Source organism: Anabrus simplex, chromosome 5 (assembly GCF_040414725.1).
Source record: "Anabrus simplex isolate iqAnaSimp1 chromosome 5, ASM4041472v1, whole genome shotgun sequence".
Taxonomy (NCBI): Eukaryota; Metazoa; Arthropoda; class Insecta; order Orthoptera; family Tettigoniidae; genus Anabrus; species Anabrus simplex.
Window position 1 is genome coordinate 336840250 of NC_090269.1, and position 25898 is coordinate 336866147.

At 39.2% G+C, this 25898-nt stretch overlaps 1 protein-coding gene across 2 annotated transcripts in view; it reads right to left on the bottom strand.

Annotated features, from left to right (window-relative positions):
- MagR (Iron-sulfur cluster assembly 1 homolog MagR) overlaps positions 1–20775 on the bottom strand; it is a 39723-nt gene extending 18948 nt beyond the window's left edge. Inside the window, exon 1 of one of the 2 annotated variants that reach the window (XR_011018312.1) lies at positions 20180–20768. Coding sequence is in view for 1 of the 2 variants with exons in the window: in XM_068227925.1 (XP_068084026.1) it covers positions 20271–20663 (393 nt within the window). In the remaining variant the exon portion in view is untranslated. Of the gene's footprint in view, positions 1–20179 lie in introns of both variants that reach the window. The other variant, XM_068227925.1, reaches the window with a different exon arrangement.
- Between the last annotated feature and the right edge of the window lie 5123 nt (positions 20776–25898).

Below are 25898 nucleotides of genomic sequence, written 5' to 3' on the forward strand. Positions count from 1 at the left end.
TTGAATTGTATTATAAGTATATATAGGTACATTTTCGTGAACTAAGCAAATACTTGATCATTAATCTATCCTTCAATCTCCGTCAGTGTATGAAACTACAGCACTTGACGTTGTAAACACCATGCCGATCTTCTGGAGCTTGCAAGTTACTTCGGTTGAGCTGCTCGTCTTCGGCTTCTTTATGACTTTAGATCTTCATATTTGGATTGTGTTGTGACTTTGTGCCTGACGGTGTATGCAGTCTGGCTCATTTAACTGTTCTCTGCTTTTCGTGAACATTGTGAGACAGTGCCAAACATTGCGTGTGCCGTGCTGATGCTCGGAAGATTACGCATTACTTCTTTTAAGTGACTTACATTCCACTTCGTCTGAATTTTACAGTGCCTACCCCTGTCATTTTTTTTATATCGCCTCTTCAACTGATGTTGTGTGGACTTGACCATTAACTTCTTTCTTACTTATGCATTGTTTTTCGAGTTATAATCAGCTGATGATGACCCAGACTGGGGTCGAAACCGGTACAATTTCCACTTTTAATTAAATAAGAATGTAATCTCTACATCTCTTATTTACTTGTATTGAATAGTTTGAACTACCATATTTATTATTTCAATTTAACTGTTCACAGAAACTGATGCGAAACAATAGTATTAGTGACCAAGGGACCGCGTCCACAGCACAATACTGAATCGATGATGCTTTCAGTCCAAAGGGGTCCAAAATCCAAGTCATCGGCCCCTCACAATGGCACCCATCGCCAGGAAAGCAGAACCATGGCACCTGTCATGCCGCGGTACTAATCAAAAGCAGCGTAGACCTGTGGCATTTCACACGCCACGGCACTACTCACAGGTAATGAAATTCGCACATGTAATACAGACCTATGGGGTTTCGCACATTGCGGAGCCATTTACAGGCAACGCAAACCTATGGTGTTCATCACGTAAGTGTACTAACAACAGGGACTCGCGCTATCCCTTGGTGTTCCTCACAGAGTGGGTACTAATCATAGGCAAGCCAGAACCATAGTGTCGCTCATCCCATGGTATCGCTCATATAGTGCTACCAATCACAGGTACTGTAAAAGCCGGCAACGTACTCTTTGCTACTAATCACAAACCTATTTGGTACCGAACATAGTGGTACTAAGCGCAAGTAAAAGTGACTCATGGTGTTCCCCGTGTTGTGGTACTAATCACAAGTAGTTTCATGGTTCTAATACAATCATTCCTTGGTCTTCCCTTTTAGTCGCCTCTTACGACAGGCAGGGTACACCGTGGGTGTATTCTTCGTTCGAGCCCCCCACCCACAGGAGGTAGTATTACCTTTGTCGGCTTTGGTTATGAGTAGGTTGTTCTGTTTAATCTTGTCTTTGAGGTTTTTTATATGTGAACTGTTGATAGTGTTTCTGTTTTTACTATTATGGGTTCTATTAATATATTGTGGAAGTTTTTATTTATTTCGTATGTGGCTTAATCGCGTAAATCAAATGGAATTTTTTTGTATAGCGTTTTCGGTTTCCGCGATGATGGTTGCGATGTTCTGGAAAGTTGATGTATTTCTCCAGTTATGTTTGGGTCCCTTGCTCAATCTGACAGTTTCCATTTCATCGAATTCTATTTCTGTTAGATTTTTCATAGGTGGGTGAAATCGTGTTCAATGGCGCTGTTAGGATGGTTAGGGGGATTCATGTTCGGGATCTTGGTTTGTGGTTTTGGTTTGAGTGCTTCTAGTTTCCTATTCAGTGTATTTTGTTTGAAAATCGCAAAGTTTTCTCATTTTTCTTTGGAAACGTGTTGGAAGTAATCCCAGTAGCTGTATGGTAGCTCACTGGATGCCTTTAGGTGTGCTTGGTACAATTCGTTATTAAGATGTTTTTTACGGTATAGAAATTTAATTTCTTCTTTTAGCCAAATCTTATTTGTTATATTTTGTGTATTGCGTGTCTGAGTAGTATTTCTACATCCATCAACAGGGTCTTCAGAAGAGAGCTACATCTGTCACATGACAATGTTTTGGATGGTTCCAGAGCAAGAATACCGGTGACAGACTATGCGTGGAAACAGCTGGAGTGCCTCTATGAAATTCACAAGTATGTCCGACATCTGAAGGTAGCTAGCAACCTGATAAAGGTGAAGGCGAATTCAGCAGGATTCTAGGAAGACGACTGAGTGAGGCTATACTTGCCCATACGGAAGAAGGGCAAGACCCACGGAAAAAAGGATGGAGGTGGTAGCTGAGCTACACAAAGGCACCACTACAGCCATCTTGGGGTCAATAAGACCTTGGATCAAGTCTGCTATTACTGGGTGCACCTGGGGACAGACATCAAAAGATGATTGCAAATATGTGACGTGTGCAGCGAGTCAAAGCCCTAGTACCCAGAATAGAGGCCAAACGCAGCACAACCTAGGAGCACCCTTCGAAAGGATAGTCACAACACAGCACCATTTCCTGAAACAGATGCCAGAATCACTACCTACTTCTAGCCACTGAGAATTTTGCCAAGTGGCTTGAGGTCTGTGCGATCTCTAATCATGAAGCGTTGATGTCCTGGTGAAGAACTTATGTTGGTTCAATGTCCCAAGGGAGCTGTACAGTGACCAGGGCAGAAACTTTGAATTGACACTGATGAAGGAAGACCTGCAGTATCTCCGCGTACACAAAACCTCCAATGATACCTTACCACCTGCAGTCGGATGGCATGGTAGAGCGTTCATGAAGACCATCGGAATATCTGAGGATGGTGGTGTTGGCACAACAGAGGAACTGGGATGAGAGGATGCCCTTCTTGATGGCCTATTGTGCATCAACTTAGGAGGCGACAGGAATGACATCCATCAATATAGTCTTCAGAAGAGCTAAGTCTACCATATGGCTTAATGTTTCAAACAGCTCCAGAGCAAGAACACTAGTGACAATATGCGTAGGAACTGTTGGAATGCCTCTATGACATCCACGAGTATGCCCGACACCTGAAAGTAGGTAGCGACCTGATGAAGGTCCAGTATGACCTGCATGCGAACTCAGCAGGATTTTAGGAAGGTGCCTGAGTGAGGCTATATTGGCCCGTAAGGATGAAGTGCAAGTCGCCGAAGTTCCAGTCACTATGGGAAGGTCCCTACACCATAATCACCAGGATTAACAACTTAGTCTACAGGAGCCAGTGGTTTTCTTGAGGGAAAATGATGGTTGTCCTAGACCAGCTTGTGCCTTATCATGGAGCTGCTATGGATGAGAAGCTTGGAGGGAGCATTGCAGCAATGAAGGACAAGTGCAGGGCAGGTGGCAATAATGGGAGCGAAAGATAATAATTGTATCAGAGCGGTGATGATGTGGATGAGACCAACAGCGAGCAGAAGAATAGTGCCAGCGAACTGTTGAGATCAGCGATAAGGAAGCTCCTGGAAGAAGATGAAAACCAATTAACAAAGGACCAGGCATCCAGAATAATCTGGAATTATAAACTACTAGAATTTTCTATGGGCCTTTATAAAGAGCAAAACTGGTGCACATCGGTCAGCCTGGAGTCAGCCTCTAGTTCATCAATCACGAGTGAAAGTAAGCAGTTACAAACGGTCGCAAGGCTATGACGAGTCATTCGCTGGGAGCGAAACTGTCAGTTGGCTAGTGGTGAACTGTTCTGGAACAACACTGCTCTATGAGAAGTCATGTAGAGACAGGAGTCTGATGCGCTGGCCTTCACGTGCTACTATCAGTAAAACCTGAAACGCGAGTGAACTTGAGATTACTTCAGAATAACTGTAAATAGTAGTTCATTAAATATGGAAGTAGATGAATATTATTGCTTAGTTGGTTAAGTCTGTTAAGTTATCAGCTTGAAGGCTGGTTGGGTCCTCAAACAGCACCATCAAAGATGATGTGGGTATAAAGAAACAGCAAAAACTTACGGCAGCATAATAATGAGACAAACTAGACATGACAAGGAGTGAGATAGTTTGCACTGCTTTCATGACTGGGTCAGAAAGTGTTATTACAGCACAGCTGACCCTAAATGTAGTACCTTTCATAGCATTCAGATACACTAGCAGTGTTCTGAATGTCATTATTCAGCACCATCTTATACCTCAGCAGTGTCGGGGATGAGCTGGGATGAATTTATAATGCATGTCTATGTCTTCATGCCCTTCCTGACACCAACTTTAGTTGGGAAGTTAATTAAGACGAATGATAGTGAATAAAAATGTAAACTCGTGTCCTCACCTCAAGGTGGTGCAGCTCTTTTCAGGCACGCTTCAATGAGGTGAGCTGCACGTACCATTTCATCCATATACCAGTACTCCTGGCATTCTTAAATCTTTAGCAGAACCAGGAAATGAACCCGGGCCTCCAAGGACGGCAGCTAATAGCGCTAACAGCTACGTTACGAGGCGGACAATGATAGTGAATGAAACTGGATAAGGAGGTGGAAGAAAATGGCTGAAGCATATGAATTGAAACTGTCCCGGCATTTGCCTGGAAGTGAAAATGGGGAAACCACAGTAAACCATTCTCAGAATAGCCGACAGAGGAAATAAAACCAATGCATTTCCTGAACGCAGAGCGTGGTTCCCTAGCCACTGCACGTTAACACATGCTGCCATTACGCTTGGTAGCAGCTTCCACACAGTCACAAACATAAACAAGACAGACTTTAGCAGATGCTATATTTTGCTCTAGCCTGTGCCAAGAGACAGATGCAAAACTATGGCATTCATCAAGAAATAGAAACAAACAGTTGTTGCTTGGGTAGTACAACAGCCAAAGGTGAAAAAATTAGGGGGACATAACCTTGAAGTTTGTCATTATATACCTATACTAACGCACGATTAAGAAAACACTACTAAATGTCTGGAAAGGAAAACAATTTCCAGGCATTTTCTAATAGATACTATTATTAATAAAACAGCACCATCAAAGGTAATGTGGATATAAAGAAACTTCAAAATCATATGGCGGCATCATAACGAGGCCATCTAGACATGACAAGGATTAAGGTAGTTTGCACTGATCTCCTGACTGGATCAAAGTGTTATTGCAGTACAACTGACCCTAAAATTAGCACCTTGTATGAATTCTAGGAGAATGATATGTTTATTGTTAATGTTTCTTAAACTTGTATTAGCTTTGACAGACTGAAAAAGTTCAAGACTAGCCCATGCATATTAGAAAGAAGTTTCTGAAGACTTCTGTGTGGAGCACGACACTGGATGGAACTGGAACATGGCCATTAAATGGGGCAGAGAAAGAGAACACATGCTTTTGAAATGAGGTATTACTGAAGGCAAGATTTACATCAGACTAGAAATGAAGAGATACAAAATCAAGGTGGAGGGAGGAGAATGACTGGCAAAATTTGACCAGGAGAAGAGAAGAGGCAAAACTTAACAAAATGTTACCCAGCATAAATCATACTATTTGGAAAGGTGAAATATATAAATCTAACCTTGTATGACTTCTAGGACAGTGATATGTTAATTGCCAAGTGCAGCAATCCATCATCTCTACCCTAGAAATATTAACTTTTTATAACCTGATATACAGTAATAAATTGTGTGACATTTTCCATACCGCTGGAGTCAATAACCGCTGCTATTGGTTGAAATTTGTACAATGTGGTATCACTCCCAGAATCCAACAAAGATAGATGTCATTATCAATTATGGCACAATGATATCTGGAATATAAGCCTATTTATAATATTCTTTTGTTCAAGTGCCTGTATGGGCGCCTATGGCAAATCCGACCCCCAGTCATAGATAACCACAAACCAGGGGGCAAGCCTCCTATCTCTTCCCGCCAATCTCCGGCAGCTGAGGAGAATGAGATACCACCTCATAACCGCTATATAAGCCAAAAGCTACGAGCGCACATGTACACACCATATCCTATTCCCCCAGCTACGGATAACCGCCAGCTGCAGGTACCTCTGTCACTCTCAGTGCCTGAGTAATTGTGCATATAGCTTTTACCGATATACACATATTTCTGACCTCAGCTAAGTTCTTGCTTACATTACTGGGGTTATTCCATTCATTCTTACTATAGTTTCTTGATATCTGGAATATAAGCCTACTTATAATATTCTTTTGTGCAAGTACCTGCATGAGAGAGGTGGAAGAAAATGGCTGAAGCATATGAATTGAAACTGTCCCGGCATTTGCCTGGAAGTGAAAATGGGGAAACCACAGTGAACCATTCTCAGAACAGCCGACAGAGGAAATCAAACCAATGCATTCCCTGAACTTTCATATACAGATATTTCTAACATTATCTAAGTACTTGCTTACATTACTAGGGTTATTCCATTCATTCATCCATCTTATAATTTTAAGACCATTTTCTTTCTGACTTAATACTAATAGTTCACAATTACTCAAAAATTTTGTTCTAATCACTAAAGTTTCTTTACATACTTTTTTTTTAGATGAAATTCTTCTCTCATTTCCCCACACAACACACATCTTGCATTGTCCTTTTCCCTTGTCCATCCCTTTTTTTAGTGAATTCCCATCAACCACCATATCAGCCCTCTTTCTCTTCTGTTTACGTTACTTATCCTTACATTAGTTTACTGGTTTATCATATTAAATACCGAGGTCGGCTTGCTCCTGCACTCAGACTCCAACAACTGTCTTTGAATATCCTTGACCCTTTGTGTAATTCTCTTCCATATTGTAGCTTCTCCCATAACTATGTCTATCTCCCAATAACTACCTAACCTAACCAATAATCTTTGGACATATTGTCCCTTTGGTGTTGGTATGACCTCTGCATGAGCCGACCCCACCCCCTCTTTTGACCCTTAACCAATAACTCATAATTCTTTTTAAAATGTCCACTTGAATATTCTCATCACATATTAATCTTGCACTACAATTTGCTGTACAGTATGGCAGTCCCATTAGAATTTTACTAAACTTACTATTTAGTTCAGCATTTCACTCGCCTCCTCTGCTCCCCATATCTCAGCACCATATAACATTCTGCTCTTTACTACAGCTTGAAAAAACAATTTTTGGATCTTGTAGTCTATATTAGGGAATTTATTTTCTAAAATCGTTATTACTGAAAGTGCTGCCAACCCTTTATATTTCGCCTGTCTTATTTGTTGAGTCCATTTCCCATTGCTACTTATACGAGGGTTGAGTCATAAGTCATGTTTTTCTCAGAGACAACACGGAAAATCTAAGATATGCATTTGGAAATATAGGGCATGTACTTATGCATAGTGCCTGAAGACAAATTCTGACTTCAAGAGAGGAAAGTGACAGAACACAGGCCATTGGTAAACATTGTTTTATAATGGTATAGACAGCAAATACGCAAGACTACGTACACAAGGCAGGTCTCCACTGGTTACAGATATTCGAAATAACCACCCAAGGTTTCCACTGTGCATTGCCAGTGGTGAGGCAGTCGCTGAATACCATTCGCTCCATGTGTATCGCTAACGTGTGACACCTCTCACCAAAATGCTGTTATGATGTCTTCTTTGTTAACAAAGCATTGTCCAAGTAATGGCTTCTTGACTTTGGGGATTAGATCATAGTCACATGGGCACAGATCAGACGAATAAGGCGGGTGTGGAAGAACCTCCCATCCCCACCGTTGTAAGCGACGCTGAACGATGGCTGCTGTGTGAGATGTCACGTTATCGTGTAGGCTTATAGCGTTATCCAAAAGATCTGGACGTTTGGTTCGCACTGCATGGCGCAATTGGTACAATAAAACGGAATTGTAATAAATTACATTGACAGCGTGCTCCTCACGCACTGGATGACACACAAGAACACCTTGAACATCGTATGCCAAGATTACCATAACCTTATTGGGCCACTGTTCTATAGGGCATGGCATGCAAACCTAATGCTTCCCGCAGCTCTGCATGGCATTGGCGTGCATTTCTGCCGTGGAGAACTACTATTTTAATATACGATCATTGCTTCTGCTTGTTGACTTCCTATTTGTGACGCTCTCACTCACACACTGAACTTGGGGGCATGCTTAGATCCACACTGTTGTTTACATACACCATCTAGTGGCATCATACGCAAGTACATACCGTACGTTTCCAAATGCATATCTTAGATTTTCCCTGTTGTCTCCTGCTCGCGAGAAAAAAACAGTTGCCATGACTTATGACTCGACCTATGTATGTATTCCTAAGTACTCTAGTTTCTTAGTTATCTCCATTTTTTCTTCATCATCCATTGCTCATTTGCTGCTCTTTTTCCACCCTTCTTACATATCAACACCTTCGTCTTACCAATGTTAATTTTCAATTACCATTTTCCAGAAAATTCTATCACGTCATTTATACTTTTTTTCATGCCTCCGGCTGTTAGTGTCATCAGAAGAACATCGCCCGCAAAGATCAAGCCTGGTAATTCTAGGTAATACTGGACAAGCCCACTTCTCTCCACCATGAGCCTGTAGTATATCATTTATAAATATGATGATGATGATGATGATGCTTATTGTTTAAAGGGGTCTAACATCTAGGTCATTGGCCCCTAATGGTACGAAATGAGACAAAATGCAATGACATTTTAAAAGTCCAAAATTAATCCACTGACCAGAATTCATAACGTGATGATGAAGAATGAATGGGTGAATATGAATTTAAAACAATCAGTGAATCCGACCTGCAATGCCTCGCCTTCCCAGAAACTATATTACTGACCAAGGGACTGCTTCCAATGCACAATCCTGAATCGACGATGCTTGTCTAAAGGGGTAAAAAATCCAGGTCAACAGGCCCTTATAATGGTACTTATCGCCAGTAAAGTAGAACCATGGAATTTCTCAAGTTGCGGCACTAATAAAAATTAGCGTAGACTCACGGTGTTCCAAACACTATGGTACTACTCACAAGTATTGTATGTCGCACAGGTAATGCAGACCTATGGTGTTTCCAACATAATAGCACCATTCGTAGGCAACGCAAAACAATAGTGCACCTCACATAAGTGCACTAATCACAGGGACTCATACTATCCTGTGGTGTTCCTCACATAGTGGGTACAAATCACAGGCAACGCAGACCAACAGTGTCGCTCATATAGTGGTACTAATCAGAGGCAACGCCCAGACCCGTGGTGTTTCTTACATAATGGTACAGATCACAGGCAACATAAGCCCATGATGTTCCGCATATAGTGGCTCTAAACACAGGTATTGGAAACCCACAATGAACCACTCTCTGCTACTACTTATCACAAACCTATTGTGTACCTAACATAGTGGTACTACTTGCAAGTAAAGGCGACCCGTGGTATTTCCCGTGTGATGGTACTAATCACAAGTAGTTTCATGGTTCTAATACAATCATCCGTTTTAGTCGCCTCTTATGACAGGCATGGGATACCATGGGTGTATTCTTCGTCTGCGTCCCCCACCCACAGGGGACATTTATAAATAACAAAAATAGAATCGGTGATAACTTACACCCCTGTTTCAATCCCATATTTGACTATCAATCCACATACTACCCCATCATCTATTCTAATACTGCAATATATCCTTTCATATATAGCCTCAATCGCACTTCTCATCTTGTTCGACACCCCTAACCGGCCCAACTCTCAAACAATGCCCCCTGTAGACTATGTCGAAGGCCTTCTCAAAGTCAACTACGGCAATATATAATTTACCTCCTTTCCTTTTTAAATATTTATCTATTATTGTTTTGATAATCATGATGTTATCAGTTGTTCTCCTCCCCTTTCTGAATCCACTCTGGAATATCGTGAGGATGTTAAACTGCCCACTTCAGCAAGCTATTTGCTAAGATTCCTGTGTATACTTTGCTGAGGGAATCTAATAGTGTTATTCCTCTATAATTACTAGGATTGCCTCTATCCCCAAACTTTTTATAAATTGGACAGAATATACCCCTCTGCCAGTCGTTCAGAAATTCTGCAAGCTCAAATATCTTATTACATACCTTTATTAAAGTTCCCAGCAGTTGTTTACTTTTAACTGCTTCTTTCCAAAACTTGTTAGATAAACCACTCAACTCCCCTGCTTTCCTACATTTGGCTTTGCCTATCATCTCTATTACTTCATATTCTACTATCTCAATCTAAGTAAGGTATACTTATCTCAACACCTGTCACAACATCCAGACAACTCACATTATTTTTCCACACCTCTTTCCCTCTTAATAATTTCTGGAAATAATCAACCCACCCTTCCTTATTAATTTTAGATTTCAAATAACCTCTCTCCCCTCTATTCTATTAATTCTACTCCATACCTTATCTCCCTGGTTATTTTTACATTCTATATTAATTAGCCATGCCTGGTCTTTCTGCCATAGTTTCTACTAATAACTCCTTATACTCTTTCCTTATTTTACAAAACTGTTCCTGCATCTCCGTATCCCCTACCTTCCTCCAGGCCTTCAGGGTCTCAATTACTTCCAATCTCTTGGTCTCCCTTCCTTGTTATATCATCCTTCTCCCGATCTCTTTTGTTTATTTTTCCTTTCCACTTGTGCTATGTTCTTATAAGGTTTCTGCAACAATTATACAGCTAAATCCACATTCTTACTTTCTAATGCTACTTTGATACCACTCTTAATAACTTGAAATTCTTCCCTTTTTAGATATGCATTTATTTTATTTCTGGTGTTTTCACATCACATGTATTTGTTAACTATAGTACTCTTCACTTTTTTCCTCCTTCCACTAATATTCTCTTCTCCCTTGTGCTTTCTTAATGTAATATAAATTGGGAAATAGTGTGACTCACCCAATCCTTTACTTCTATCTTCTTTAACATCTCCAATATATCTCCTGAACTCACCACCAGGTCAATTGTACTCCCTTCCTGCATTGTAATGTATGTCAATTCTCCTCTTTCATCCCCCCTCCACTATCCATTTAAAATAAATAGGTTTTCAGCGGCACGTAATTCCAAGAGTTTATTCCCGTAGATATTCCTCTATTTGTCCTGACTACTATTATTTCCTCTCATCACCTCCCTTCCCTCCTTATTGTAAGCTGGGGTTAAGTCTCCTACTCTTGCATTCCACTCACCCATCATTATAATTCCTGGCTCTTCAAACTCCCCTCTAATTACATTTATCTCACCAATCAGATCCTCAAAAAAGTTTCTGTTTGCATATATTGACCCTGATATAGATGTTGATTCCCATAGGGAACCTGAAATATTTGTCCCAAATGGGGCAAAACGCTGGCAACCAGGAATGAGTTAGCTGGAAAATTTATAATGTCCAATAACAGACCAAAATGCCAAACATATATCTTTCTGTACTCTCCCTTCCTCAAGGGTTATGAATTTCATGTTATTGGTCCGTATTGAACTGAGAATAACATATGAATAGTAACACAGTAAAGGTTTCCACCTATTCAATACTAATATGTATTTACAATATTATAAATTACATGGAACTAGTTTCGACCCACCTAGGGGTCATCATCAGCCATATTAAAGCATACATAAGTTTTGTCGAATCCTAAAACATGTTATTTTTAACTGTAATAATCTTATGGATTTTTAATTTATAAAGTGAAGTGTGGTAATGAGATGAGAAACGTTAGTATGGTACAGGTGAGTAGTAATTAATAATAATACGAGGAATATATATATACAAAGAAGTTTGGAACAAAGTACAAGTGGGGTGCTTAGTGTTGCAAAAATATAAACTCATGGATATCAGTAGTCCTCGTACTAAAGAATACAATGTAAAATAACACATATAAACATATATACAAGTATGTACAAAGTCTGGAGAGTAAAAAGTGATACTCTTTTAATGCCGAGTCGGCTTGACACTGATCAGCTTAAGCAGAGAAATTAGGCATTTGGTGTATTAAAGCTGTGTTGACCGGCTGCGTTGTTGATTGTTGGACGTGAAGTTATTTTAGAATTTCTGGTTAAGAAGAAGGTGGATACTGCGCGTGGATATATTAATTCTCAGTTCTTAGCGGAAACCAAATTGGACCTGTTAAAATGGAGAAAGCCGGTAAAAAAAAAAAAACACGGAGATAGGAAAAGGTTAACATAAAGTGAAAGGACGCTTACCTCGCGTTGCGGTGTGTGTAGTATAGCTGATGGTGTCTATTAAAAACACATCAGAGCTAGTAGAAAAACTTAACAATTTCAATTTGCAACCGGATTACTCCATCCACTCTTTCGATATTGTGAACATGTACCCAAGCATACAAGTATCAAAATAAATTCCGATAATTAAAAACAATTTAAACAAAAACAGCCACCTAAGCAAACTAGAGATACAAGACTTTATCACAGTATTAAAACTAATCATCAACAATAACTTCTTCACTTTTGACAATGTTATATATCAACAAGATGGTTTGGCAATGGGGTCACCGGCCTCAGGCATCTTGGCAGAAATATACTTAGACTTCCTCGAATACACCAAAATTTACAATGAATTTGGAAATATTCTCTTTTGGGCCAGATATGTTGACGATGTCTTCGTAATCATGAATGAGAAATCAATTAACGCCTCCACCACCCTCTTAAGACTCAACACTATTGATTCTCATATCAAATTCACACTAGAATCTGAATCAAATCAAAAAATCAACTTCCTAGATTTAACTATCACTAGAAACTCAGATTCTTTCAGTTATAAAATATTCAGAAAACCTACTCAAACAGCCTCCACCATTCGCCAAGATTCAGTGCACCCCCAGTCCCACAAACGAGCCACATACAATAACCTAGTTCACCGAGCCTTCAGCATACCTATGTCCAAGAAAGATCTAAAGAACGAACTTAACACAATCCGCGGAATGGCAAAATTCAACGGCTTCAGCAATCATTTTATAGAAAGGATAATCAATAAACACAAACATCGCCCTAAAACTACCCTCAAAAAAGAAGTAACTAAACCTCTAACATTTTCCACCTTCACGTTCACCAATGATATCTACAAGCTAACCAATATCTTCAAGAAACAAGGCGTCAAAATAGCCTTCAAAACCAACCATAAGAACACGAACGTTTTATACAATACTTCACACATCAACAAGACCAGCAGTTTTTTAAAATCAGGAGTTTATAGGATCAAATGCAACACCTGTGAAAAATCCTACATCGGACAAACCAGAAGAAACTTCAATACCAGATACCACGAACACACTAACGCAATAAAATACAACAGGTTTTCAGCCATCGGCCAACACATGCATGATTATTACCATTATTTCACCAATATCGAACAGGACATGGACATTCTCGAATTAGCAAACAAGGGCCCTTTACTTAACATAATGGAAAATTACTACATACACCTAGACCAATACTTCAACGCCAGTCACAATCTCAATGAAATCTCAGAGAAACCCAACATACTCTTCGATCTATTCATCACTCTCCTCAGAAACAATAATGCAGCCAACCAAAACTCAATCCTAAGTCTAATCAAAGGTACTTTTCCGAGACAATTACCCTTTCTCCCGCACCCTTCAGCCCCGCCTTAAGGCTCCCACCCCCACCTCGCCCCAAGCCACCCCCACTCTTCCTAACCTGCACGCGCCTGCCCTCCTCTCTGCCCACATTTCTCTTCCCGCCACTAGTCGCACACCATCAGCTATATTACACACACCGCAACGCGAGGTAAGCGTCCTTTCACTTTATGTTAACCTTTTCCCATCTCAGTGTTTTTTTTTTTTGTTTTTTTTTGTTTTTACCGGCTTTCTCCATTTTAACAGGTCCAATTTGGTTTCCGCTAAGAACTGAGAATTAATATATCCACGCGCAGTATCCACCTTCTTCTTAACCAGAAATTCTAAAATAACTTCACGTCCAACAATCAACAACGCAGCCGGTCAACACAGCTTTAATACACCAAACGCCTAATTTCTCTGCTTAAGCTGATCAGTGTCAAGCCGACTCGGCATTAAAAGAGTATCACTTTTTACTCTCCAGACTTTGTACATACTTGTATATATGTTTATATGTGTTATTTTACATTGTATTCTTTAGTACGAGGACTACTGATATCCATGAGTTTATATTTTTACAACACTAAGCACCCCACTTGTACTTTGTTCCAAACTTCTTTGTATATATATTCCTCGTATTAATGTTAATTACTACTCACCTGTACCATACTAACATTTCTCATCTCATTACCACACTTCACTTTATAAATTATAAATCCATAAGATTATTACATTTAAAAATAACATGTTTTAGGATTCGACAAAACTTATGTATGCTTTAATATGGCTGATGATGACCCCTAGGTGGGTCGAAACTAGTTCCATGTAATTTATAATATTGTAAATACATGTTAGTATTGAATAGGTGGAAACCTTTACTGTGTTACTATTCATATGTTACTCTCCCTTCCTGTCTAAGCCTTATCCATATTACATCATTCATTATTTCTTCTATTTGGTTATTAATTTCTCCATTTATTAAGAGTGATACTCCTGGTCCCTTTCTTCTTCACTATATTTCTAACCACGAATCCCTTCCCGACTCTATCTCTCCCTTCTGGTAGCCACGTTTCTAAAAATGCAAATACATTGAACGTTTCAACCATCTCTGTCACTACCTCATTACCCAATTTACCTAAGACCCCTTCTATATTGACAAATCCTATCCTCAGTTCTAGTTATTTCTTCTTACTTACATCATCCCCATTTCCTACTTTGTTTTTATTAGGTTTGAAGTCTTACTCCTTGTGATCCTAGCCTTTTCTACATCTAATGTACACTCTTCCGGAGTTTTAGGCGTTTTACCATTCTCTTTTCTCCCCCTTATCAGTCTGTGACTTATTTCTCTTTGCCCATAGATCTTTTAAACTTTAATTTTTACCCTTAGCCATTGTCTCTCGTCTTCTTCCTTCTATCCCGTAGCTGCTGTCCCCGGGCGTGGCTCAGTAAGGCTGTCTTCCAGTGCTGTGACCTTGGCTGCTAACCGCTCATCTCCTATATCCGACCTCCAATTTGCTCCTCTTCCTTCTGCCGTCTCACTCCCAACTACGTCATCACTGACCTCCCTCAAAATTACCTTGCTCACTTCTGCTCCTGCCTCAAACGTCACACTCTGCTGATGTTGCTGTTTTGTGTCCATTTCCTGTACCTGCACTGCTGACCAACATCCGCCACCAACGGACAATGTAGGCCTTTAGTCCTTGATATCCGGCTTTCCCTAGATGTCTACATAGAATACTTTGTTCCTTGATGGCGCAACTCTCCATGTCCCTTCTCACACAAAATTTCTCCCCTTTTAGGTTCCTGGTATTTCTCATCACTATTTCCACCATCAGGATTGATATTAGTTTAATCTTGATCGGCCTACTCTATATAGGCCTATATCGTCTATGTTCACCTCACTAAAATTTATCTACCATTTCTAAAACTTTATACACAATTTCAACCTTGCTTTCGTTGTCTCCTTCCACCATACCATAAAGGAAAAAGGTTTTTCCTCCTGAGTTCTTGGTTAGTCCTGCTTTCTGACCCCTTTACTTGGCTAAGTTCCCCCTCCAAATCCCTGACTTTGTTAAATTACTTCCTAATTAAATCCCTTGTTTGCTTGTCCTGGCATGCTTCTTAGACTTCTTCCTTTATCATTTTGAATTCTTCCCAGCCAATTACAACTACTGGCCCAGGCCCCGGATTTAATTCAACAATGCCAATTTCGAACAAAATTATACTCACTGCTGCTACCATCAAAGTTGCTAATACTCCAAGTTGCTGCCCATTTTTCTTCTCTCCTATCACTCTTTTGCATTTCATTCCTCCATTCCATCTTCCTATAGCTTCCCTATACTGATCTAGTGAATTATCCACATTCAGGACTCTCACTCAGCACATCTGCTCACTCCACTGTCTCGATCACGACTGTGATAAATTAATACATGGACACATTAAACAAAGTTTAACCCCTTATATGCTGAAAATAAACTGACTGTGAAAAAGTAATGAACACTCTTAAACAAAACCTAATCACACTTTGCTAGGCATATATGCCGTAAAGAAATCAATGGCGGAAAATTATCTTCACCTCTTTGCACACCTGTATACACACTGTTCACTTAGTAGCAGTTCCTATGAACCAAGTAAGTTACATCCCTAACAACAAATGAACACCTAGGCTACAGGGTAAGTGGTTTGTGTTTTATTAGGTTCTGGTAAGGGATCTCACTTACAGTATTTACAATGACATGCCAAACATCATGGAATAGGGATCTAGTATTGTGTAGGCCCTCTTCTAGCTCGGCCAAATGCAGCAACTCGTCAAGGCATAGATTGCACAAATGGTAGAAACACCTCTGGAGAGATTCTGGCCCATTCTGTTTGGATAGTTACCCACAGCTTCCTGCTATTTGTAAATGCAGGGTCTGGGGTGTGAACTTCACCACCACATCCCATAAATGCTCAACAAGGTTCATATCAGACGAAAAAGGCGACTACAGCAGTCGATAAAACTCTTCAGTATGCTCCTTGGAAAAATTGCTGGAATATCTCGATGTAGGGGAACATTAGGCATATGAAAGGCTGCAAATTGTCACCAAGCAGTTCAACATATCAGTCCTTGGCAGAAACCTACTCAGGTGGATAAGGAGATCCAGCACATGCCACGTTAACACACTCCACACCAATATGGAGCTACGACCAGCCTGTATGGTGCCTTGTTGACAACTGGAGTCCATGGCTTCATGGAACCTGTGCCACATCTAAACCCTTGCATTTTATTAAGTCATTACATTTAGGAATATACCATTTTCGCAAAGAAGAGAATGATTCTCAACATATGTAGGACAGGACAAATATTATGAAAAATAAACATAGCGTTTATTTTATTACGTATAGTATGTTTAATGCTGACAAAGCAAATTCCGAATTAAATTGTTTGATTCACTGTAAGTAGTCACTACAGACCAATATAGGCCATAAATATGGTTTAATTTATAAATTTCCTACCATCAGCTTGATATAACTGGAACAGTGACTCATCGGACCAAGCCGAATGTCGCCAGTCCTCCAGCGTCCAATCAGCAAACCGGATGAGACACTGTGCCCGGTGTCATTGTATTAACAAGGGCACCTTGGTAGGTCTTCTGCACCCATATCCCACTTACGTTAAAGAACACTACACTGACCTGCTGGATATGCTTTTTTTTTCTAGTTGCTTTACGTTGCACCGACACAGATAGGTTTTATGGTGACGATGGGACAGGGAAGGGCTAGGAGTGGGAAGGAAGCGGCCGTGGCCTTGATTAAGGTACAGCCCCAGCATTTGCCTGGTGTGAAAATGAGAAACCACGGAAAACCATCTTCGGGGCTGCCGACAGTGGGATTCGAACCTACTATCTCCCAAATACTGGATATGCAAATTTAGTCAGAGGTAAGTCTGTTCAGACCAGTCTCTTCAGACAAACTCCTGTACCCATGTATGGACATTAAATCCACCGCAGGCACGTCTCCAACATTCTAGCGCTGATTTTGTGACAAAAGCTCTCTTTGAAAATGATGATAGAAAATAAAAGTGTAACATATGAATGGTATTCAGTTCCTTTCATGTAGCATTTACACACCGGTCAGTTGCATCCTGTCAATGGTCTAGGGATTGCATTTGAATTGCTTATTTTCACCTATTCAGACCAAACTGCAATGGCAGAGAGACTTGTTCTATTGGCTTGAGGGGTTACGTGAATGAATCGTATCCACGAAATTTCACTGTAATTTTTGTCCCAAATGGAAGATAATAATTGTGTTTACTCAAATAAAGTGTAAAGTCTGCAGTAAATTAACAAACAGTATGAAATATTTTACTAGTAGAGAATAATATGGACACATACTTTACTACCTTACAACAATTTTTTTTCTGCTACGTCGCAGCGCTTCAATGTGTGTTTTGTCTTTGCTCAGTGAAGTAGTTTGAATTAATTAGGTGTCGTTTTCTTCATGTTGCTCATTTGTTTTGTGCCCTAACTCATTCATCAAGTAGTGTAAAACAAAAGCTAAAGGTTTCCACCTATTCGATACTGTTTGTTGTAACCTTAAAAAAGTTACATATATTTGTTGAAACTAGTTTCGGTCTTACCAGAGACCATCATCAATCAAAATCAAAGTAAAGGCAAGACATAAAATAACAAATATATATATATGAAGCAATCATAAAATTCAAGACAACTAAAGATTAAAAAAACACTCATCACAATCACATATCCTGTGCAAGTTCTCAGCTTTACTCCAATTAGAAGACTGCACCTCACCGAAGACCAGGTGAAATAGTTTCAGCTGAGCTGAGTTCTAGAAGATTCCTCTAGTGCTGATATTTTAGTGTTTCACCTGGTCTTCTGTGAGCTGCAGTCTTCCAATTAGAGGAAAGCTGAGAGCTTGCACAGGACATGTGATAGCGATGAGAAGTCTTTTTTGTTTTTAACTTTAGTTGTCTTGAACTTCATGATTGCTTCATATATATATATTTGTTATTTTTTTTCATATCTTCACTTTGATTTTGAATGATGATTGTCGCTGGTAAGACCGAAACTAGTTTCAACAAAAAAATGTAACTATTTTAAGGTTTCAACAAACAGTATCAAATAGGTGGGGATCTTTAGCTTCTGTTTTACATTATATTGCTCTTCAATACGGATTAATATGAAATTTACTACCTATGACATTCATTAGGTGATATATTTATTGGTGCCGGGCCTGCGATGTGGGGGTAGCATGCCTGCCTCTTACCCAGAGGCCTCGGGTTCTATTCACGGCCAGGTCAGGAATTTTTACCTGGATTTGAGGACTGGTTCGAGGTCCACTCAGCCTACGTGATTACAATTGAAGAGACATCTGACGGTGAGATGGTGACCCCAGTCTAGAAAGCCAAGAATAACGACCGAGAGGAATCGTCATGCTGACCACATGACACCTCGTAATCTGCAGGCCCTCGGGCTGAGCAGTGGTCGCTTGGTAGGCTGTGGCCCTTCGGGGGGGAGTATTTATTGGTCCAGGGATCATGCTATTTTGCTGTTTGAACTGCCCGCGCAAGTCATATGGACAAAGATAATGAGAATTCACAGACATAGCACTCCCATTCGTTGGTGCTAGTCCTGAGCCTGTAAGTAGGTATAGATATTTCTCTAGTGACGACTGTATTTCTTAATTTACACTTTATTTGAGTAAAAGCAATTATTATCTTCCATTTAGAACTTAAATGACAGTGAAATTTCATGGATTCAATTCATTCACATTACTGGCTTGACGAATTATTCTCATACATTCGTTGTGCACGTTATTAAACGGTTCATATCGTCCAATTAGCTTTGGGATATTAAAGTAAAGCTTGCAAATATAGTGACTGAGAATTTAAAATCTTCAAAATTTTGGCCCATAGCAAGAAACATTAATGCAGAAGGTGATTATGGTGGTTTTTACCATATGTTTCCTAATTCATCCTTAAAATTAAAGTATATTAAACATCCCAAGTTTTCAATCATAAACATAAGAGGTTGTGTGTATCCAGGTTTAACAGCTTCTCAGCAAATCATGAAGTCTGAGCATATGTGCAGCCACGTACTTCCGACTTGCCTTGCGAAGACAGATCTGTACTGGCAAGTCTCTCAGAAGTGTGCGCATGTATTGGGCCCTTACGATTAGTACACTAATAATATTGTAATGTGTAAAAGAGATCAATGATAAAATGAAGAAAATTTGAAATAGATTTTCTGTGTAAGTTTTCCTAATCATGACTAATGAGACCTGCAGTATTTCATTTAATCTGAACCACAGGAATGAGACTTCCATTTTTAAAATTTCACATGCATTGGCCAGGATACAAACCTGAGGTATATTCAGTATTGTAATTTCTCTGATTTAATAACTGATTCCACCCTCCTTAAGCCCACTGTAGGAAGTTTCAAAAGTAAAGATTGAGGTTTAATAAGACTTAAAAATCATTTGTAGGCCTATGTAATCCTCATGGCCTACAAATTTACAGGTACTGTACATTGAATCGTAATCTTCAACTGTGAAAATACTACATGGGGTGAGTAATAAGATGATAATATAGTAAACAAGAGCCATAACTCGTCCCTAGATGAACTAGTCCAAATACCCACCACAGACAATCATATTAAACGACAGAAAAGTCAATAAAAACTATTTCAATGCAATACACACACTTTCTTCATACTTTAATACAGCATTATTCTTACCTAACTAAAAATATATCTCAAATTCCGTGCCTGAGAGGATAAAATAACTGAAGCTTGATTTAATCAGCCCACCGGGCACTGTCGCAAAGTTTCACACCGAAAAACTTTCACCACAACCGCAAGTTCCTTTGATATTGGGGTTATTGAATACAAACTCGGATGACAATTTTGATTCACTATAATCCATTTCTGTACCTAATAGACTAAGTTGTGCTTTCTTGTCAATTATCACTCTTACGCCGTCTTGAACAACCTCTTCATCAAATTTCCCCTTTTCTGTTGCATAATCTAAAGTATAGCTCAGTCCATTACAACCCCTTTGACGAACACCAATTTTTAATCCAATGCAATCGGGCTTAGCTGCTAGAATTGATTTAATTTTTTGCACTGCTGCTGGTGTTAGAACCAATGCAGCTCGAGATGGTAAAATGCGCTTTCCCTTCAACGCTTTCACAGTGGCTGATGCCACCACACGAGTAGCCATAATTGTCACTATTTACAATCGCGATCAGCTGATGTGCAGAATTCGATATCTTCTTCTTCTTTCTAAATTCTTGAGGCTTATGGGCTCTTTTACTGTTACCCAGTTACTACACTTGTTAATAAAAGGAATCACACGCAAAAATAGGAGGCATTTGTCTTGTCTTGTCTTGTCTTGTCTTGTCTTGTCTTGAGGATATTTATTTGGGATTCAATATATTATTTCCCAGTCACAAGTCTAACGTAATATTTCACTTGTATCACATGATAAACGGGGTTAAAAGTCAGGTTGTGAGTTTCACAAATAGGAAAAGTCCTCTCAGTTTTAATTACTGCGTTGATGGGGTGAAAGTTCCTTTTTGTGATCATTGTAAGTATCTAGGTGTTAATATAAGGAAAGATCTTCATTGGGGTAATCACATAAATGGGATTGTAAATAAAGGGTACAGATCTCTGCACATGGTTATGAGGGTGTTTAGGGGTTGTAGTAAGCATGTAAAGGAGAGTGCATATAAGTCTCTGGTAAGACCCCAACTAGAGTATGGTTCCAGTGTATTGGACCCTCACCAGGATTACCTGATTCAAAAACTGGAAAAAATCCAAAGAAAAGCAGCTCGATTTGTTCTGGGTGATTTCCGACAAAAGAGTAGCGTTACAAAAATGTTGCAATGTTTGAGTTGGGAAGAATTGAGAGAAAGAAGAAGAGCTGCTCGACTAAGTGGTATGTTCCGAGCTGTCAACGGAGAGATGGCGTGGAATGACATTAGTAGACGAATAAGTTTGAATGGCGTTTATAAAAGTAGGAAAGATCACAATATGAAGATAAAGTTGGAATTCAAGAGGACAAACTGGGGCAATTATTCATTTATAGGAAGGGGAGTTAGGGATTGGAATAACTTACCAAGGGAGATGTTCAATAAATTTCCAATTTCATTGAAATCATTTAGGAAAAGGCTAGGAAAGCAATAGATAGGGAATCTGCCACCTGGGCGACTGCCCTAAATGCAGATCAGTATTGATTGATTGATTGATTGATTGAATACACATTTACATAATTAATTATCGTTTTAGACACAAATACACTTAGATAGGCAAACTGCAAAAGGTAATATTGTGTCTTTTGTGTGTAGATCCATGAAAGTATGACACTATATACGCTGTTCGAATACACAGATATCTTATGGTTCTTGAGCAGCATAAACGTAATACACTGTACAAGATTAGGACTAAGTAAAACTCTTGGAGCGAGATACAGTCACCAGGAACGTATAGAAATGCCACTTCGCAAACATGTCGGAAAAAACAACTGAAAATCTAGAGCGTAATTACAATTTGATATGAGTGTTATCAAGGTACTCGTTTAAAATAGCAGTGATAATAGGTGAAAGTTGAGACAGCAAGACTGATAGTCGTGTAGGTAAAGGTACGTGTACTTTAATTAATTTCTGCATTAAAATTGCCTGGTAGTGTGCATATTGGGGGCATTGGAAAAATAAATGGTCGCTATCGGCATAAGGTTCTCCACAGGAACAAGTTGGGTCATTCGTAATGTGAAATCGAGATAAGTATACAGGGGTTAATGAATGATTAAAGCGTAATCTAATTATATTAGTGATGTGACATCGTGTGTACTTACCGTTTGCAAACTACGGGAGTGTGGGAATATTCGGTTGAATTTGGTAATAATATTGGCCTTTCGTACCAGCTGATATACGCCATTGTGTGTACCATGCGTGTTGAGCTTCGTGTTTAATACATGGAAGGAAATCTGAGACCGGGATTTTGATTTGTAATAAGTTCGGGGTATCTACACTAGCCTCTTTGGCTGCTATATCGGCCATGTCGTTGCCTACGTGCTAACTATGTCATTTAATCCATAATAACGTTATAACAAAGCCAGATGTTTCGAGTTGATAAAGGAGATGTTTAACTTCGTAGACATATGTATTTTGACTGTGGGAGAAAGATTGTAGAGCTTGTAGCACACTTTGAGAACCGCTAAATATATGTATTTTTCTGGAATGCAATTGTTGGACATATAATAGAGCTTGACATATGGCATATAATTCTGCTGTAAAGATAGTTAAATTATTAGGCAACGGATATTTAAAGCTAGTTTGTGTTTGTGGATCAAAAAATGCTGCTCCAACTCCAGTACACGACTTTGACCCATCGGTAAAAATATGATAATCTAGTGAAGTAATTAAACTTTTAAATGTCTTATGAGCGTATGGTATGAGGTTAGGTGCATGCATTGTTTGATTCGAAGAATCAAAAGGTACAATGATAATTGATGGACGGAATGTTTGAATATCGTAGCTATATGAGTACATATTTAAGCGTGGTGTTCGTAATATAATCTCAGCAATATGGTGCATTTCAGCATATGCCATATATATGGCGGGGTACTGATGATTAGGTGGAGGTCGCTGTTGATAGTATTCATATAATAATTTTAATTTGGGGACGATAAGAGAGTTCGATCTGCTAATATGTTTAAGTAGAATTTTTTTCGAAATTTTTATCCTTCGAATGTGCAGCAGTTCTTCTGTAGTTTCCACTAATAAAGCGTTAGTAGGTGTGGTTCGTAGGGCACACACGCTGATACGTAATGCAGAAAATTGTAAACGATCCAAGGCTGATAAACATTTTTAGAGGCTAAATCGATAATATGTGCACTATAATCAAGTGTGGAACGGATATAATTGTAATGCTGACAAGGGGTCAGCTCCCCATGTACGTTTCGTTACCGTTCGTAATATGGTGATATAGCGATCAGATTTCCTAATTAAATACTGTATTTGGGGTTGCCATGTAAGTCTTTGGTCTATATAGACGCCTAAATATAAGTGTTGTGGGACAAAGGGGATGCTATAAGTATCAAAAGTAATAGGACTTCTATCAAAGGTTCGTTTATTAGTAAAAATCATCGCTGCACACTTAGATAAAGAAAGAGAAAGTCCGCGGGTCGTTAACCATCGGAAAACTAAACTCAAAACATGAAATATTGTGGCTCTACAATTTTCAATGTTTGGGTGGGAATAAAAAATGACATAGTCATCCGCAAAGTCTAAAATTTGAGCATGCGGTGTCACAATAGATTCTAGATCTTTCATATAAAGAGCAAACAAAATTCCACTTAGTATCGATCCTTGTGGTAATCCCTGTGATGTATATCGGCTTTCAATTGTGTGTTGAGTTGATTTGATGGTTAACCTACGGTTGGTGAATAATTTATTTAAAATAAAAAGAAATCTGATGGGGAATCCATAAATAATTAATTTCTCCCAGAGGATATGCAATAACACAGCATCATAGGCGCCTTTAATATCTAAAAAGACTGCAATGGTAGATTGTTTCCGCCATTTTGCTAATAAAATATCGAGTAGGAAAATAATGATAGGTTTCTGTGTACTATGACCACGTCTAAAAGCGAATTGATACTTAGGTAATAACGAGTGATGTTCTAATAACCTCGCCATTCGTTTCATGAGGATTTTACAGAAAACTTTTCGTATACATGATCCCAGTACAATGCCACGAAAATTTTCAGGTTCTGTAGGTCGTTTTGTGGGTTTCAAAATAGGGGTTATGAAAAAATCGTTCCATGTTATTGGTACTTGTAACGACTCAAGAATACCATTGTAATATTGTAGTAAATAAAGTTGGACGTGGGGAGGAAGGGCCTGTAGCATAAGATAAGTAATGGCGTCAGGTCCTGGTGATGAACTATTAACGGTGCATAATACAGATTGAAGTTCATTATATGTAATTGGGTTTAATAATGAAGTAAATTGACGAGAATTGTCCATTGCGTTAGGTAGAAAGGGAGGATTTACTGATACTGGGGCGAGGGTATATAGAAAGTCTTCTAAAACTTGTCGCGGATATGAAAAATGTTCTAGTTATCATGCGGATAACGTTCCAGAATTTCGCGGCTGGTAACTGTGGAGTTAGAGTAGAAATAAAGGATTGCCAAGCTTTTCGTTTTTTGGCATTGAAGACAAGCTTTGTTTTTGCTATATGATTTCGTAACTGGAAATAATGATGCTGGGTCATGGATTGGCGATATTGTTTAAATAATGGTTTTCTCTTATGAATGAGATCGTGGCATTCTTTATCCCACCATTTTATTTCGTACTCCTGTGGGGGGTTCGTTACCTTAAGCGGTCTACACGGATGAAACATATTTAAATATTGGGTTAAATAAGGGAGTAATATTGAAAAGGTAATAGGTGACTCGTGTTCCTGCTGTAGAATGTGATTGAGATATGATTGATAGTTTAAAATATTGAAATTTTTATAGGATCGGACATTACTTGTGAATGAAGGTGGTGTATACTGGGAAGTTATTGGCCAATTCCCATATGTTATAACAATTGTAAAGTGGTCACTGGTGTAGGGGTCGGATAATGTGTGCCGGGTGATTATAGGAACAATATTTTTACGGCATAATGTGAAGTCCACGGCACTGGGTGGGGATCCAGGCGGAATTAAACGGGTTGGGGAACCATCATTTAAAATAAACAGATTCTGATGATTGGAGGTAACAAGTAAATTGGAGCCTTTTATCGTGTCCATTGTACACCCCCCTCGGTGTGGTGGCAATTGAAATCACCGAGAATAAAAAGGTGTTGGAATTGTGCGAATTGCTGGAAAAAATGCGTCCATTGATTTTGAGTAACATAAATGCGAGGGGGCAATAAATATTTATAAAACAAGTATTATGGTGAATGATCCCTACTGCATACGTGTGTGGAATAATATATTGCAAGGATAGTTGTGTGAAGTGTAGTGAATCTTGTACACATGTGGCTACTCCATCAAAACCATTACCATCGTATCGGAATACTTGATAACCTCTTAATCTGAAAGAAAATTGTGGTTGAAACCACGTTTCTTATAAGAAAATGATATTAGCTTGCGTTTCATTTATGAGAATTTGTAATTCATGTCGTTTAGAGGTGGCACTTCGACAATTACATTGTAATAATTGAATCATACGAGAATGTTCGTTATATGGTCTCTTAGTTTATATAGAACATGGTGTATCTGTGGCTCATGGCTCATACTTTGGAGTAACATTACCAGCAATTGCTAGATTTCCTGATGAAGTCGTTCCTTCGTAGGAGGATAGTTTATGCCTTGTGGGGCTGCAGAAAGTGGCTGCCCATTAGATTGTGACGAACTTGATGGGTATGGTAATTGCGTAGGTTGCCGCATTGTACTTGTTGATGGG